This window comes from Hyperolius riggenbachi, chromosome 4 (genome assembly GCF_040937935.1).
Source record: "Hyperolius riggenbachi isolate aHypRig1 chromosome 4, aHypRig1.pri, whole genome shotgun sequence".
Taxonomy (NCBI): domain Eukaryota; kingdom Metazoa; phylum Chordata; class Amphibia; order Anura; family Hyperoliidae; genus Hyperolius; species Hyperolius riggenbachi.
The window spans coordinates 285,278,697-285,297,697 of NC_090649.1; the positions used below are offsets into that span (position 1 = coordinate 285,278,697).

The 19,001-nt window shown below is 42.9% G+C and overlaps 1 protein-coding gene across 1 annotated transcript in view; it reads right to left on the minus strand.

The window, feature by feature from the left end:
- Positions 1–19,001, minus strand: part of MCM9 (minichromosome maintenance 9 homologous recombination repair factor) — a 77,083-nt gene that overhangs the window by 12,731 nt on the left and 45,351 nt on the right. Inside the window, exons 8-11 of the mRNA XM_068231368.1 lie at positions 16,030–16,204; positions 11,352–11,554; positions 8,608–8,811; positions 2,476–2,558 (exon numbers count right to left, since the gene is read on the minus strand). Of these exons, the coding sequence (XP_068087469.1) occupies positions 2,476–2,558; positions 8,608–8,811; positions 11,352–11,554; positions 16,030–16,204 (665 nt within the window). The remainder of the gene's footprint in view (positions 1–2,475; positions 2,559–8,607; positions 8,812–11,351; positions 11,555–16,029; positions 16,205–19,001) is intronic.

Below are 19,001 nucleotides of genomic sequence, written 5' to 3' on the forward strand. Positions count from 1 at the left end.
CCTATACAGAGGCACTACAGCTCCCAGAATGCCCACCTATATAGAGGCTGCCCCCCTCCATAGAGGCACTACAGCTCCTAGCATGCCCACGTCTATAGAAGGCACTATAGCTCCCAGCATGCCCACCTCTGTAGAGGCACTATAGCTCCCAGCATGCCCACCTCTGTAGAAGCACTAAAGCTCCCAGCATGCCCACCTCTGTAGAGGCACTACAGCTCCTAGCATGCCCCCTTTCCCTCTGTGTATAGTCGTCCATGACGCCTTTGCAGAGTATTCGCAGCGGAGTGCCCTCATCTGTCCCTCTGACACACTCTTCTGGGTGCCTCCGTCTCCATCCACAGAGATGCCTTATCTCCATGACCCAGTGGCACACGAGTAATGTACATGCCGCCAGGTCATGGAGATGAGGCATCCACAAGGATGATGCACACAGACTGAAGGAGGAGCATGCCGTTTGGACAGGTGAGTGCGTCTTGCTGCGAATACTCTGCAGGGGCACCGCGGACCGCTATACACATTGGGGGGATGGGGTCGGCAGCCAGCTCTTGGGCCCTGGGGACACTCCAATACTATATGGATGGGAATGCTGGGAGCTGTGGTGCCTTTATGGAGAGGTGGAGCATGCTGAGAACTGTAGTGCTTCTATGGAGGGGCAAACTGGAAGCTGTGGCGCTTCTATAGGTGGGGGGTGCACATGTTTGGGGCTGTTTGCCCATACGGAAACGGGCCCTGGCTAGCCCTTCAATTGTTACCATCCCCTACCCTGGCTGATTATTTACCCTGAACATCCCCTCAGTTCTGACCGCCTCCCCTCTCCTCTCCATAGGACAGTACATACAGCCTCCTGCCTCTCCTTCCCTCTCCATAGGACAGTACATGCTGCCTCCTGCCTCTCCATAGGACAGTAACTGTTCAGATTGAATATGTTGGTAATAATCAATCTGGCTGATAAATCTGCCTATTAATTGTATGGCGTGTAGAATTGTATGGTTTGTAGCTAGCATTTAAATGCATGGTCATGGAAAGAGGCTCTCTGCTTGAGGCAAGCGCAATTGTAGTGTTCGATATAGGAGCTATTTTACACAGGTACACCCATGACAAACTGCAACAATATAAGTGTGCTGAGGAGCTGTGACATGACACATTGTTTGGTCTGTCTATCATTAGCCAGTAACTGCTCATGCTGTCACACACCTCCTAGAGATGATTCAGTGTGCATGAATAATAATGTGTTATCAAGTGCAGTCTTTAGGCTATGTCACTGCTGCACAAACCTACATGCAGAATCACTTGCCCTCTTTTTGACATCCTGTCCTCAAACATAAACAAGCTCTGCAGAGTCGCACAATGATGATGTATGAGAAGCCATAGCTTGGTGGGAGTGTCTGAGGGCTGGGAAAAGGGAGTGCTAATGCATACTAAATCAAAAGGAGGAGGGCAAACAGCAAGGGAGGATATGACATCACGATTGGCTTCACACACAGTCTTTCTAAAATGGAAACTCTCAGGAATAGAAATCTCTTTATGTACTATATATAACTAGCTGCAAAGCAAAACATGGACAGTGCAATGCATATGTTAAGTACAGCAAGTATTTATCTACTTATACATGTGGTTTTTTTTTCGGAGACACTATGCCTAACAGCTCCTCTTTAAAGGAAATGTCAGGCAAAACCCCCTCCCCCCGCACCTGCGCAGTACACAACGTGATTCGATTGACAGCTGCGCTCACTCAGGCGCAGTAGAGGGCGGCCTCGAGGTTGGCCTCTGCATCGGCGAGGACCCCAGGCCGGCGGCTGAGAGAGGCTGAGAGCGGCTGCGATGTAGGCCATATTGGTTTCCTTTCAAACAATACCAGTTGCCTGGCAGTCCTGCTGACCTTTCTGCCATCAGTAGTGTCTGAATCAAACACAAGAAGCAAACATGCTTGTTCAGAGTCTATGGTTAAAAGCATTAGAGGCAGAAGATCAGCAGGACTGCCAGGAAACTGGTATTGTTTAAAAGGAAATTAATATGGAACCCTCCAAATACCTCTTGCTTTTAGCCCAGTTTACATTTTTATGGCAAAAAAGGAGGGATTTTTTTCAAGTTTCCAAGCTCCAGCTAAATCATACTGCAGTGCAGTGCCACGGGCACTTCGTAATGTAGCTTGCCTTACTGCAATGCACCACTTATGTATAGTCACAGTGCGACGTTGCGGTATAACGGGTTGCGGTACAGTAATGCATTACTGCAATAGGCCAGCATTAACGTTTACAATGAAACATACTTTTCATTGGCTGCATGCTACACTGTATGGAATGTAACATGCAGGTAACACGCAGCGGCACTTTCCCGATCCATTGCATTGTGTTCCAACTGTCACAGAGAAAGCAATGAAATGGGCACTGTGAACGTGGCCTTAAATACAAGTTCATTTTATCCTAAATGTGGACAAGTGTGGATGTGTCTTCATTTTTAAATGAACACAGCTACCTGCATAGAGGATTCCATTACTGAAACCACTGTGATAGCATCTTCCACCGTCACAACATTCCGATACATCAGTCTTGCATGAGCTAGAAAAAAAGCAGGCCATCATTTTAATAAAATGTCATTTCAACTCATTTCTAAATTATTCTGGTGAGCATGCACATTTAAAGAAAAAAAAAACTAAACAAAAAAAACAAAACTGTATGCAGCTTGGAATTGGGCTAATTAATGGGAACCTAAACTGAGAAGGATATGTTTTTTTTCTTCCTTTTAAAACAATACCAGTTGCTGGACTCTCCAGTTGATCCTGTCTCTAATACTTTTAGCCACAGCCCCTCAATAAGCATGCAGATCAGGTGCTCTGACTGAAGTCAGACTGGATTACCTGCATGCTGGTTTCAGGTGTGTGATACATCCACTATTGCAGCCAAAGAGATCAGTAGGACTTCCAGGCAACTGGTATTGTTTAAAAGGAAACATCCACATCCCTCTCAGTTTAGGTTCCCTTTAAATGTAACTGTAAATGCATTTGCGTGGCCCAATTCCATGGTACATACAATTTGCAAAAAATCTGCATGTAAGCTGGACTTATTACCATCTCAATGGACATCTATAACAAGCACCCACAAATGATTACTACACACATAAAGCAACATGTGTAGAAAAGGGTCCAAGTCAGGAAGGATACTCTTTGCTTTAAAGGGCTGTTGGATGCCAATGCAGGCATAGAAGGGGTCAAGTACAGTGTGGCTGTGTAGGCAAGAAGTTGCTAAAAGCAGACAGAATGGTTGACAAGGTTGTGTGTATACATCTTATAAAACTTATACATCTTATACAACTTGGAGTGGCTGGATGGTGTAATGGTTAAGGGCTCTGCCTCTGACGCAGGAGACCAGGGTTCGAATCTCGGCTCTGCCTGTTCAGTAAGCCAGCACCTTTTCAGTAGGAGACCTTAGGCAAGTCTCCCCAACACTGCTACTGCCTACAGAGCGCGTCTTAGTGGCTGCAGCTCTGGCGCTTTGAGTCCACCAGGAGAAAAGCGCGATATAAATGTTATTTGTCTTGTCTCCTGCATGTGCTGCTCAAACACTCATCTACAGTGGGATGCGAAAGTTTGGGAAGCCTTGTTAATTGTTATGATTTTCCTGTATAAATCGTTGGTGGTTACGATAAAAAATGTCAGTTAAATATATCATATAGGAGACACACACAGTGATATTTGAGAACTGAAATCATGTTTATTGGATTTACAGAAAGTGTGCAATAATTGTTTCAACAAAATTAGGCAGGTGCATAAATTTGGGGACCATTTGCAGAAATTACAGCCTCTAAATGCTTCATGTAGGTTCCAATGAGAGTCTGGATTCTGGATGAAGGTAATTTGGATTATTCCTCTTTACAAAACATCTTAGTTCATTGAGGTTTGATGGCTTCCAAGCATGGACAGCTCTATTTAGCTCACACTACAGATTTTCAATTATATTCAGGTCTGGGGACGGAGATGGCCATTCCAGAACAATGTACTTGTTCCTCTGCATGAGAGCCACAGGGGATTTTGAGCAGTGTTTAGGGTTGTTGTCTTGTTGAAAGATCCAGCCCTAGCGCATCTTCAGCTTTATCACTGATTCCTGGACATTGGTCTCCAGAATCTGCTGATACTGAGTGGAATCCATGCGTCCCTCAACTTTGACAAGATTCCCAGTCCCTGCACTGGCCACACAGCCCCACACCATGATGGAACCACCACCATATTTTACTGTAAGTAGCAGGTGTTTTTCTTGGAATGCTGTGATTTTCCTTCATGCATAACGCCCCTTGTTATGCCCAAATAACTAAATTTTAGTTTCAGCAGTTCACAGCACCTTATTCCAAAATGAAGCTGGCTTGTCCAAATGTGCTCTGGATACAGCATCTCCTTGTGTAAATTGCACTGAATGGTTGAAGGATGCACATTGACTCCATCTGCAGCAAGATTATGTTGTAGGTCTTTGGTGCTGGTCTGTGGCTTGACTGACTGTTCTCACCATTCGTCACTTCTGTCTATACAAGATTTTTCTTGGTCTGCCACTTTGAGCCTTAACTTGAACTGAGCCTGTGGTCTTCCATTTCCTCAATATGTTCCTAACTGTGGAAACAGACCGCTGAAATCTCTGAGACAGCTTTCTGTATTCTTCCCCTAAACCAGGGGTCGGCAATCCACGGCTCCAGAGCTGCACGCGGCTCTTTTTCACCTTTGCTGCGGCTCCGGTAGTGTGTCAGTGGCTGCGGCGCGCGTGACGTGTGCTGCTGCTGGCCGTCAGTCTATCAGAGAGGCTGGTGCAGTTCAGGGCTTCGGGTGGCCATTTTCCAGTAGCCCTGCAGTGTAATGCAGGCAGGACGTGACGTCGGGAAGGAAGAGGATCGTGGGAGTTGCGCGCCACAAGGAGGTCGGGACAGGAGGAGATCGTGACAGGAGGTCTTCTGACTAGGTAAGTAAAGGGGTTTTTCTTTTCATATCTGCTGAAGGATTGTGCATATTGGGGTCAGATCTGCTGAAGGATTGTGCATATTGGGGTCAGATCTGCTGAAGGATTGTGCATATTGGGGTCATATCTGCTGAAGGATTGTGCATATTGGGGTCATATCTGCTAACGATTTGTGCATATTGGGGTCATATCTGCTACGATTTGTGCATATTGGGGTCATATCTGCTAACAATTTGTGCATATTGGGGTCATATCTGCCAACAATTTGTGCATATTGGGGTCATATCTGCCAACAATTTGTGCATATTGGGGTCAGATCTGCTAACAATTTGTGCATATTGGGGTCAGATCTGCTGAAGGATTGTGCATATTGGGGTCAGATCTGCTGAAGGATTGTGCATATTGGGGTCAGATCTGCTAACGATTTGTGCATATTGGGGTCATATCTGCTAACGATTTGTGCATATTGGGGTCATATCTGCTAACAATTTGTGCATATTGGGGTCATATCTGCCAACAATTTGTGCATATTGGGGTCATATCTGCCAACAATTTGTGCATATTGGGGTCAGATCTGCTGAAGGATTGTGCATATTGGGGTCAGATCTGCTGAAGGATTGTGCATATTGGGGTCAGATCTGCTGAAGGACTGTGCATATTGGGGTCAGATCTGCTGAAGGATTGTGCATATTGGGGTCAGATCTGCTGAAGGATTGTGCATATTGGGGTCAGATCTGCTGAAGGATTGTGCATATTGGGGTCAGATCTGCTAACGATTTGTGCATATTGAGGTCATATCTGCTAACGATTTGTGCATATTGGGGTCATATCTGATCCTGTATATAGCATTAAGGTAAGAAACAATATATGCAGTGTTAGATTTGTTTTATAATGGTTTTGTGGCTCCCAGTTTTTTTCTCTTTTCGGAAACGGGTCCAAGTGGCTCTTTATGTCTTAAAGGTTGCAGACCCCTGCCCTAAACCATGATGGTGAACAATCTTTGTCTTCAGGTCATTTGAGAGTTGTTTTGAGACCCCCATGTTGCTACTCTTCAGAGAAAAGTAAAAGAGGAGGGAAACTTACAACTGACCCCCTTAAATACTCTTATAATTGGATTCACCTGTGTATGTAGGTCAGAGGTCACTGAGCTTACCAAGCCAATTTGAGTTCCAATAATCAGTTCTAAAGGTTTTGGAATCAATAAAATGGCAACATGACTAATTTTATTTAAACAATTATTGTGCACTTTCTGTAAATGCAATAAACTTCATTTCACTCCTCAAATATCACTGTGTGTATCTCCTATATGATATATTTAACTGACATTTTTTATCGTAACAACCAATGATTTATACAGGAAAATCATGAACAACAATGTTGCCCAAACTTTCGCATCCCACTGTATCTGCTACTACGTTTTCATCATGGCTTTCATCCAATACTGTTGTATAAATAGGCTCATGTATTTAGGGATATGCATGTACACATATATGTATCAAAGTTATACATATCATTTTAACAGGAAAGATTGCATGTTCCATGACAAAAAAGGAAAATCTTAATGTGATGCTCTAAGGTCACCAGGTTAGTCAAAGATTTGTCTTAATAAAAGCAAAATTATTAGAGGTACATGCCCGCAAAGTTGCTGAAAACTGCCATTAAAGTGGATCTGAACTTAGAACTTCCTCTCGGCTCTAAAAGCAAAGCAACAACATACTAACCTTAAAGCTCCGTCTACACGGAGCGATGTTCCTTATCAATCGATTGATAAGATCCGTCAGGTCCGATCTTGCCGCCGCCGATTCCCTGCTCGTTCCCCACGAGGGGACAATGGCAGGGAATCGAGCGGAAGCTAAGTGGCGTGGTGCGGGGACGAGAGCGGATCGAATCCGACGCACGCGCGGGGATGCGGAAGAGGCGATCCGGTGGCTAATCGAGCCGCCGGATCGATACGTGTAGACGGGGCTTTAAAGAAAAACATTTCTTTGTTACAGTTGATACAAATCCTGAAATTAATCTGCAGTTTGTATACTTCCTGCTTTCAAGGAAACAACAATAACAATAACAATAATATTTATATAGCGCTTTTCTCCCTGGGGACTCAAAGCGCTGTGACCCTGCATTATGCAGTCTCAAAGGCTAGGGAAAAGAGGTGAGTTTTTAGCCTTTTTTTAAAGCTGTCCAGAGAAGGAGCCTCACGTACTGGATTGTGGAAGTGAGTTCCATAGAGTAGGGGCTGCATAGGAAAAGGCCCGAGCACCAAATGTTAAGTGTATCCTGGGAATAACCAGCTTCATCTTGTTGGCAGAGCGGAGGGTGCGTGGAGGGGCATAAAGTTCCAATAGATCCGCTATGTATTTGGGTCCCATGTGGTGTAGAGCCTTGAATGTCAGCAGGCAGATCTTAAAATTGATTCTCCATTTTACTGGCAACCAGTGAAGAGTTTGCAGTACTGGGGTGATGTGTGAGCTGCGGGGGGCATTGGCTAGGAGTCTGGCTGCAGCATTCTGTACTAGCTGTAAGGGGCGCAGAACCTTATCTGTAGATCCGATTAACAGGGCGTTGCAGTAGTCTAATATGAAACTGACATATTGTTAACATCTTGTGTTTACCAATTAGCTCTTTGCCGTGGCAGTCAGCTGACACGGCTGAGGAATCAAATTACAACTTGTGCTTAGTCATAGATGAGGTGGAGTTAGACATGTTAAACTCTCTAAATACATACAGGGTGCATTTCTATATGTTTTCTTCTGTCCTGTGCAAGAGTTCGGGTCCACTTTAAGGTTATGGTGCATCATCAGAGACCTACACTCTAATCTTCCAAGCAGTAGCATGCAGCAAAGGCAGCTTCAGCAGGCCTTTGTAATTCCCCGCAGTGTTGCATGCTCGCCGCAATGCATCCCAGGAGATGTAGTCTGGGAGATGCTAGTACAGAGTTGTAGTTGCATCCAGGGACTACATCTCCTGGCATGTACTGCTGCGAGTGTGCGACCCTGCCAGGAATTACAAAGGCCTGCTGCAGCTGCCAATTGGGTGAAGAAGATGTAGCATTTCATAGGGGCTAGACCAGAGGAGCAGCACCCCATAGGTAAAATATAGTGCTCCCCCCAACACTCAATGGCACACACCATTATGAAGCTCCATTACGGGGAGGCTTTTCTTATTTATTTATTTTTTTAAGTAAAAAAAATATCACTGTTCAGTTTGCTTTAAAGGACCACTATCACAAAATTTAAAAAAAAAAATAGAACTAAAAAAAGATTTATACTGAAGAGAATGCTGGTAGAAGGGATAGGGAAGCGTTCAGAATTAGTAAAAAAAATAGATCACCCTGCTGTTTACACATTCATGACATTGTGAATGTGAGAGGACAGACGGTTTTACTACTAGCTGAAATGCCATTGGACAGCTAGCAGCCCACAGTTCGGTCTCCCATAAACAGTCACTAAGGTCCTCTCACATTCACGCTGTCAGGACAGCAGGGCGATTTTTTTTTTTAACTAATTCTTAGCCCTTTGCTATCATTATCTTCAGTACATATCTTTTTTTCGGTTTATTTTTTATAAACTTCGCGATAGTGGTCCTTTAAGGATAGTAACGATGAGTGCAACAACAACAAAATCAGTTAAAATGTGTTTTTATCCATTTTCAGTGTAAACCAGTGCCTTACCTTCAGCTAGCCGTATCAGGCTCTCTAGTAGGCGGATAGTAGTTCGGGCTGCATTTCTGCTATCGCTCTGTCTCTGAAGCTGATAGTAGCGCACTAGTATCATATTGGCTCCTTCAGACATCATAGGCTGCAATGTTTTTATCAGGCAGAAATAGGTTTTCATCTTTTCCATGCTCCAGAGCTTGCCAGATTTACGATGACATCCTGATTAAATAGAGAGAATTGCCATTATTTACCGCATGTGTAACCTGACATCCTGGGTGCTGGTGTCCATAACACAGGAGAAGCATATAGAAAGTAAGGTGTCCCTACAGGAGGCCAACAATGGTCCAATTTCCTGAAAGATCAACCAATACAATAAATGTAATCAGCCAGAAACAATTGATTGGGTCCACTAACAGGAATGGAACATGTACCCAATCTGATCTGATCCATGGAATCAAACTGCTTTTTGGATCGATTCCATTGATCAAATTGGGTACATGTTTCCTTTCCATTAGTGTACGGATTGATTGTTTCTGACGGATCATATTTATAGATCGTACAGCGGGAGACATGGCAGCGCTTTCAAACAGAATTTATACCTGAATGATTTATCTGCATGGATGTGCAGAGCTCCAGGAACTGGACTATATTACACACCTAAAAACTTTAAAAAAGGCAAAGAAGGGGCTTAGCTTCAGTGAATAATGATAGCAGCACAAGGAATATTATGTTTTTATTGGTAGACTAGTGTTAGGCCTTCCCCGAGAGGGTCCATCATCGCTGTGGGGAAGTCTATTAGGTAATAATCTGTGCACAGATTCACTGAAGATAAAACCCTCCTTTGCCCGTTTTGAGTGCTAGGTGTGTAATATAGTCCAGTTCCTGGAGCTCTGCACATCCATGCAGATAGATCATTCAGGTATAACTTCTGTTTGAAAGCGCTGCCATGTCTCCTGCTGTACAAATTGAACGTAAGTATACTAGTGGCTAGCTGGATTAATTGCTTCAAATCTACATTCAAAATTTTAGATTAGAATTAGTACATAATATGCATCTGTTTTGCATTCTAACAAAAATTAGTTCCCGGATCAAACTGACCATAGTAACTGGTTGTACCTCAGTGTATGAGGGAGCATGGGTCTTGGGATGATCAAAAATCAATAGACGAAGAGGAACCAGGCCCTGCTTCAAATCACCAAAAACTTTATTTATCAATAGAAAAATACTCTATATACCACAAAAAGCGTCAATTAAAACCATAAAAAATCACTCTCCATGCTTGATATAGTTTGCAGCCGGCTGGGTTCACACACGTCACCAAACACATCATTCAAACACAGGGCCGTTGGATCGTGCACGATCTATAGGAATATATCAGTGTTTCAATAAAGATGTCTAAAGTATTGTCTGCAGAGTCCCACTTATCTAATGTCCACAACAGCAGGTCTAGCCCTGCAAGACAGCGTGGTATTAGCTGACTGCTTGTGGCGTGACGAGAGAGGCAGCGTGGATAACAGCAATCTGCTACTGGGTCATGTGCACACATGTTTCTTTCCAGCTTGCTAGCTCCCTAACCAGAGACTCCTGCATGTGGACTGTGGAAAAGCATGCTTTGAAGTGCAATACTGTATGAAGCAACTAGGAAAGCTATGTGCTTATGTTGAATACAGTGGACTTAGAGGTGGATCCCGGAGTTGATGCTGTTATGAGATTGCAACTGTGATCATACCAAGATTGTCTTTACGTTTGGGGCTGGCACCCCCCTTTTTCTCTCCCACAAGTGTTACGCTAGACATGCTGTTATGGTCATTAGATAAGTGGGACTCTGCAGACAATACTTTGAAGACAACATGATTGAGTCACTGATATATTCCTATAGATAGTGCACGATTCAACGGACCTGTGTTTGAGTGGTGTGTTTGGTGACGTGTGCTTGTGTGTGAACCCAGCCGGCTGCAAACTATATAAAGCATGGAGAGTGATTTTTATGGTTTTAAATTGACACTTTTTGTGATATATAGAGTATTTTTTTATTGATAAATAAAGTTTTTGTTGATTTGAAGCAGGGCCTGGTTCCTCTTTGTCTATTGTTTTGCATTCTAGGCATGTATTTCGCCCCAGTGGGGCTCTGCATGCCTCTGTTAGGCCTGAAACACACCAGAGGAGTTTTTCTGAGTGTTTTGAGTTTTTAAATCTGCTGCTAATGTTATCCTATGTGTCTGTGCACACTAGAGCAATGAGGTTTTGTAAAAAAAAACCCATAGCATTACATTGGGAAGAGCTTTTAGAGGTTTCAAAACTTCTTCCCAATGTAATGCTATGGGGTTTTTTACAAAACCTCATCGCTCCAGTGTGCACAGACACATAGGATAACCTTAGCAGCAGATTTAAAAACTCAAAACGCTCAGAAAAACTCCTCTGATGTGTTTCAGGCCTTAGTTTTCATTTCAGGTGCAGCCTTGAGTGCTGTCATTTGTCTGTCTGCTTGCTTGATGAAATATTTATAGATCGGCTGATCAATCGTTCAGGAAATCTGAACCATTAGTGGCCACCTTTAGTTTTGCCATTTGGACAGGTCTCAGTACTATTTATACAAAATACGAGGCATTTAGAAGATACAAAAAGAGAAATGGTAAAATAAAACAAGGTAGCAATAAAACACAGATGTAAATTAAAGTTATGTTTCCCAGTTTGATAATTGGGTATAGTTTAACTGTTGAGCAAACATTTATCTGACAATATCAGTCACATATACTCACCTTTGTTCTCCAATATAAATGAAGAAATGATTCTGTCCCAATCTTCATTTTTGGTGTCCAGCAAAACCAGTACCAGATCGAATCTGCTAAGCAGAGGACTAGCAAGAGCTACATTAACCGAGATGGATTCATTTGGGTCATATGCCCCTTTTGGATTAGTAGCAGCCAGAATAGTCGTTCTAGTGTTTAGTTTACACACCAACCTGACAAATAAAAACAGAAAAAGCATGATCCCTTTCCCAATACACAGAGCACTAATATCACGTGTTTACAAAGGCCTTGGGCTTGTTCTGTTGTTGTAGGTTGAAAACTAAATGGAAAATAATTTTCCCCCCACTAAATTGTATATTTAAGATACAATAAATACTGTATATATACAAACAAAAAACAGCATATATATTAGTATTTGCAACCCTAGTTTGTGTTCTCGTTGTTTTAAAAGCAATCAGAACTTCGAAGACATGGAGGCTGCCATTTGTCCCCATTTTCTTCTCTGCTGGGAATCTAGCAAGTATACATCAGCCCCAATGTGTTGCCGAGAGATCCGGAGTGCCGGATAGAGATGTCGCGAACTGTTCGCCGGCGAACGGTTCCAGGCGAACTTCGGGGGAACACAAAATACAAGGCCATGTCTGGCTACATGTCTGTAAGCAGTGGCTGCATGGTGTAATGGTGAATGGCTCTGCCTCTGACAAAGGAGACCAGAGTTCGAATCTCGTCTCTGTCTGTTCAGTAAGCCAGCACCAATTCAGTAGGAGACCTTAGGCAAGTCTTCCTAACACTGCTCTCTTGTCTAATTTTTCTCTTGACAACTGTTGAACACAAAATACAAGGCCATGTCTGGCTACATATCTGTGCTACTGTCTATATAGAATGTGCCCTAGTGGCTGCAGCTCTGGTGCTTTGAGTCTGCCAGGAGAAAAGTGTGATATAAATGTTATTTGTCTTGTCTAATTTTTCTCTTGCATTAAGCATAAATGGTACATGCTAGGCTACATTCAGCTAGTAGTGTTGGTGGTACAATGGATATGTTAGTTGCCTACCATACACTGAGGCCTGTGTTCAAATCCCTATCATGGTATATAAGCTGGTTTTTGAAATACTGGAATTCCCTGGCAGATGAGACCCTCCTCCCTCCGGTAGGAGGGAATAGGTAGAAGGGTAGAAGGGAGGAGGGAGGAGTAAAATAGGAGTCTGTGTGAAACCTAGATGTTAGCCTGGGACATTTGATGTGTATTTCACTCAATCATGTCTGCCTCCAGGTATTAGAGCCTTTGAAACATGTTTTCCATCATTTTTCTAGGTGTCAGAATTTTTTCTTTTTTACAAAGTTCACCTCCCCATTGAAGTGTATTGTGGTTCGCGAACTTTTTCGCGAACCGAACCTTTCGCGGAGGTTCGCGACATCTCTAGTGCCAGATCATCTCGCCTGAGCTCAGTGTTCCTTGCCCGATGGAAGCCACACTGTTGTGTGCCATGCTGTTCTTCCTCCTCCCCCTCCATAGCAACAGGACAGGACACGAGGCTGTTTCCTTGTGACATGTCTGTACGACACGTGGCCCCGAACTGTCGAGATGATTTGCATAGTCGGGAGTGATGCATCATGGAAATCACAAATGCTCACTAAAAACTGAATCATCCCAAATACAGTTTTAAGAAAGGCAAAATTGTATTTAGTGTTGCTTTTTATTAGAGGGCTTTTCGGTCTCCCTTATTGAATCAGAACCAATAGGAGAGTACAAGTGCTTTCTGGGTACTCTGTAGGATTTTATAACAGAGTAAAGGGAACCCACAAGTCTCCTCAATAACTAAACGTCATGCTAAATAATTAAATGTCCTTCTTAAGAAAGAGAAGGCGTTTGTAATTATCCAGCTTCATATAAGAAAGAAGGGGCTCCCATAATACATCACTTCAGTGAGTGGATATGCCAATCACTGCTTTATGTCCCTGCAAACTGAGAACCCCTGGTTAACTGTTTGTCCATCACCTTTTCATTCCTGTAAAGTTAACAGGCTCGAGGTTTAATGTAAACCATCATTAATGGTTTCAGGGATATAAAGGAATGATTTGCATTTCCACTCACAGAGCAGAAGTGATGCATCATAGGAGATTTTTTTTCCTTACATATATATAAAGTGCAAATATCTTAAGGCACATTTATAATTAGGGTGATAGAAGAATGAATGCCAATTAGCTGTCCTATATTTACCATTATACACCTGTTTACAAATGCATTACGGTAACAGATAGGCTTTAATCTTAATGCACCTAATGCAGTATCTTTGATACCTTAATGTGAAATAGAAGTACGCTCTGTTAAATATGTGTGCATGAGGTGCTACATACCTAACAAGAGCAAGCATGTTGGTTCTTGATCACTTTTGTTGTATAAACCTATTCGCTATGCTGTTTAAATTCCATCTCTAACTGCCTATTGAATATTATTTTTATTAATGTAATGCTAATTAGATAATGTTCCTTTTAATATTGAGCATTATACTTGTATGTTGTGACCACCTTTATAAATTCAATAAAGACCCTTTTGGTTTAAAAAAAAAAAAAAAAAAACATAAAAAAAAATGAAGGATTGCTAAATATGACTAAATTGTTCCATTTTATGGACAGGGAGGATGAATAATAGCAGTTGTATGTTGGCTGTTGAATGGAATGTTAAGTGATGTCATATGATACCTGTATGAATCCTAGACTTTCATCTAAAATAATCCTTGGCAACCAAAATCTAGTATGTGTACACCACTCAATTTTCGTGCGCGATCAATCATTTGTTTATTTCATAGGATCAGAAAAAAAACAGATTATGTTCCATTGTGCTTGAACGACGGAAATTGGCACATATCTGGTCCAATCAACCAATTTGATTGATTGTGCACGATGGAAGTTATTGGTCGATCATACAGGATTCAGCTACAGTTCACATGATTTTAAATCGACACAGGATCAATTTTTAGGTTCAGAATAACATTCAGATCGATTAGTGAATGGGAATCGCACGGGATCTTGCTTGTAGTGTGTGAGCCACTAGTCGATCGACTGTAGTTGATCGCCCAATAAAGTTGATTGTTTGATTGATCAATGGACAATTGAGTGACGTATGTGTACCTTTCAGCCGACATGCAATCAGCATTATCTGCAGATTGTTGGATTTCAAACTTTCCCTCACAATGTGTTTCCCTTTAAAGGTAACCTAAACTAAGAAGAATATGGATTTTTCCTTTTAAAATAATACCAGTTGCCTGGCAGTCTTGTTGATCCTCTGCCTCTAAAGGTGGGTACAGACATCAGATAAAAGTCTTTGGAAAATGAAAGACCACAGACCAATCTTACCCTTCCATGTAGTATGTGAGCCATACCTGCACAGTCTATTCTATTGAGCTGAAATCCACATCAGATAAAAATCTTTGGAAGATGCTGATCAGTATCTGCAGAAGATCCGTTCATGCAAATTGCATTCATGGTCTATGATATCTGCAGATCTCATACACCCCTTGTTTAGACAATCATCTGCAGATCTGAAGATCCATCCTGGTGGATCTGATCTGCAGATGAATGTTTGTTAAACAAGGTGTGTATGAGCTCTGCAGATATCATAGACTATGAATGTAATTTGCAGAAACTGATTTTTTTGCAGGAACTGAGCTTTTGCAGATACTGATCTGTTGCATGTGTACAGCATCTTTGTGTACATCATCTTGCAAAGCTTTTTATCTGATGAGGAGTTCAGCTCAATAGAATAGACTGCAGGAATGGCTCACATACTACATGCAAGGGGGTACGATTGGTCTGTGGTCTTTCATTTTCCAAAGACTTTTATCTGATTTGTGAACCTACGTTTATACTTTTAGCCACAGCCCCTGAACAAGCATACAGATCAGGTGCTCTGACTGAAGTCAGACTGGATTAGCTGCATGCTTGTTTCAGGTGTGTGATTCAGCCACTACTGCTGCTAAAGACATCAGCAGGTGAGTCGGGCAACTGGTATTGTTTAAAAGGAAACATCCATATCCCTCTCAGTTTAGGTTCCCTTTAAACAATGCTTACTTCACATACATTATATTCACCAAAAAGTAAAGCTGGAAGTCAGCTGTATTTGTGGTTTGCAATGGTAGTAAATTCTGCCTAAACCATGGCTTAATTAACTGCATGCAGAGAATGCATATATGAAATAACAGAAGGCTTCCATCTTTGAGACTTCTTTTCTGCCATCAGAGAAAGCAGCACAGATGCAGAATTGGCTCCAGGACTGTACCGGTGTCTACCTTTGGTAAAAACTTAAACGTCACAGTGGCGTGTGAATTACTATTCCAAAAAGCTTCACTCTACATCTGTCATGGGTTATTTTCAGTACTATATTTAATAGCATGGCCTTGAACATATTCACATTTATAACAGATCAGCTTTTATCATTTATCTCCTGATGAACTCACTGAACTCAAGACCCCCCCCAGTCTGCACCACTGAGACACTATAGCCCTCAGGGTAACCCTTCCTAACTGCTGTAAACGCTGACCATCCCAAGATTCAAACTTGTGTTGCTTTATATGATTGTCTTGCGTTGTTATATGTTCCTGAACTGCCATTTGCCATGTTAACCACAAGCAATTCCGGGCACACCAATCGGTGTACTTGGCGATAATAAAGAGGATTCTGATATTTTACCCAGCTTTGGCCACGCTGATGGTTTGCTGTTCCATAGCCTCATGGATACTGGTCCGGTCATGTTCTTTAATACTGTTAAATTCATCAATGCAGCACAATCCGCCATCTGCTAGGACAAGCGCACCAGCCTCTAGATTCCACTCCCCAGAATCTTTTACTGCAGTAACAGTCAGCCCTAGAATGAAAAGAAGAAGATTCACCTGTTACACACTACACACATACTGCATTATTGGTGTTCTATTGTGCTAAAGTGTTAATATATGTACACTGACCATACTTAAAATGAGGCTCTAATCAACAATATTATGTAGACACAACGCTGACTTTACCTGTGTTAAAATAAAAGCTTGATATTGCAACTGCTTACATTACAAATAAGTATCACCAGTCTCTATTCAGAGTTTTAAGATGATTTAGGGCTCATTAACACCATGGGCTTCAATCACTAAGAAAAATAGCATGCCTTATCAAAGTTAGCACGCCTTATCAAAGTTAACCTGCCTTATCAAAGTAACATAGCGAGCGCTACGAACCCCCAGGGGCTCAGGGCAGGACGAGTGGAGCTCTCGTCATTGCCAATTAGCAGGCATACGGTCGTCGCGTTCGCTATGCTACTCTGATAAGGCGTGTTATCTCTGCTAAGGCATGCTATTTGTCTTCGTGAATCAAGCCCTATGTGCGCTGCTGTCAGTTATGATGCGCCGCATAGTGCGCAATGCTCAAGGTAACAGGAAAGTCTATAGACTTTCATATTACCCTTCACAGAACAGTGTGCGTGCTTGCACATTGTGCTGTAATGCAGCCAGGAACATCTCATTGCACACGGTTTCCCGTCTGGTTGTAGTGTGTCAAGGCGCTGTCATTCACATTATAATGCACTGCAACACACACTCTGTGCGTCAGGAACATATGGCGGAAATCACGCTAGTGCATGTGTTGTGTAGTGTGAATGAGCCCTTAAAGACGGCCCGAGGTGGGCTCAAAAAAAGGGGGGGGGAAAAAAAGTAGGCTACCTGATCCGCGGGGCTGAGCGGATCAGGTAGCTGCAAAACCACCACTCCCGTGAGCCGCAATGGCCCAATTTCCCTTTTTGCGACCTCTGGGTTACGACTCTGCACTGAGAGACTGTGTCTCTCATAGGGTGCAGGGAGGCGGGGGAGCGGCCAGGGAGAGAGAGCTGCCAAATGACAGCTCAGGAAACCCTGCAGGCACGCCCCTGGCGTGTATTTTAAACAGGGAATTCCTCTCCCCTGTGTGTACCTCCGAGTTGGCGACAAACCTTGTTGCTAATCTCAGAGGGCTATAGCGCAGCGGTGGGGGAGCAGACAGTGGCAGTTGGGGGACACAGAGCCATGTTATTAGGCAGAAAACATGCCTCTGTGTCCCATCTGCCCCCAAAGATCCACCTCGGGTTCTCTTTAAGCACTTGAGTAGAGGTAGACATTCCTTGAAAGTATACCCACTGTGCATATACTTTTAGACTATTCTTCATAAAGGGATCAGCACACACTATAAGCTCACATACCATCAGTACAAGCACAAAGCAGCAACTTATGCCAATTTCTTAAGATGGGAATAAAATTAATATTACAAACATACTGCATTATTAAAGAGTCCCACTTTAAGCAAGGATAAGTATGCTTACAAATCATAAAAGTACAAAAAAAGTGTTTAAACTGACCATCTCCATGAAGAAAAATAGTGGAGATCATCTCAGTTAAGGTACATACACACGTCGGATCTTCGCAAACGACCAGTCGTTTGGACGTCAAATCGGGCATGTGTACATTCTGTCGTTCAGTTGATAAGACTGGACTTGAGCAATCCACTTGCCATAGAAATGTGACCCAAACCAATACTGGGCCTAATGAATCTGCCCCTGAGGACATCAGCCTTTTCATTTAGCTAGATCCATTGGAAACTTTATGCTGCCCACACACACAAAAAATTAATGTTATGCCTAGTACACACCATACAATTTTCTGTTAGATTTTTCTGTTTAATGCTGGGAATACATGGCTTGATTCTGAGCCGATAAGATGGCTCGATAGATAATTTCCGACATGTCCGATCTCCCGTTCGATCGTTTTGGCGCTCGATTTGTCACTGAAGTGAATTGAAAAAAAGATAAAAACGATCGGAAAATAAAAAAATCGAGCGGGCAAAACGATCGGGCGCAGAATTGGCCCGTGTATTCCCAACATTAGATTATGTTCTGTAGAGACTGGTCATTACCTCTGGTGCATTGTCTTCTGGTTATCTCCTGCTGAGTAGAACAATGCAAAATTGCTAGGCAGATAGATGGCTAGATAATTTCCAACATGTTGGAAATTATCTATCTGGCAGGTAAATCGAATGCTGGGCATACATGGTAGGATTCTTGCTTATCAATCGAGCCGCTGATGGCTCGATTGTTCATTTCCGACAGGTCCGATGACCCCTCTCGATCCCCGCGGGCAGACAATAACGGGGAATCGAGCGGACGATAAGGAGCGCCCGCGGCGACGAGCGTGAATCGATCCAGACGGCGGCGGGGACAATCCGGCGGCTAATCGAGCCGCCGGGTCGACCCGTGTATTCCCAGCATAACAGAAAATCAAACAGAAAATTGTATGGCGTGTACCTAGCATTAGATCAAGTAAAGTAGTAAACAATATGTGCTACTAATTCACATAATTATATATAATGCTGGGCATACACGGTTCGTTTATGCGCTGGAATCGAGCCACACGATAGATTCCGGCACGTCCCCACGGGCGCCTGCACAGATTCCCGCTCGTCCCCACGGGCGCTTCTTATCTTCCGCTCATTTTCTCCCATTGTTCCGCCCGCGGGTATCGAGCGCGGAATCGATCCAGGCGCTGATCGGACACGTCAGATTTTATCAATCGAGCCATCAGCGGCTCAATTGATAGAAAAAAAACGAACTGTGCATGCCCAGCATTAGACAAGATTTCAGCAGAAGTTTTTTT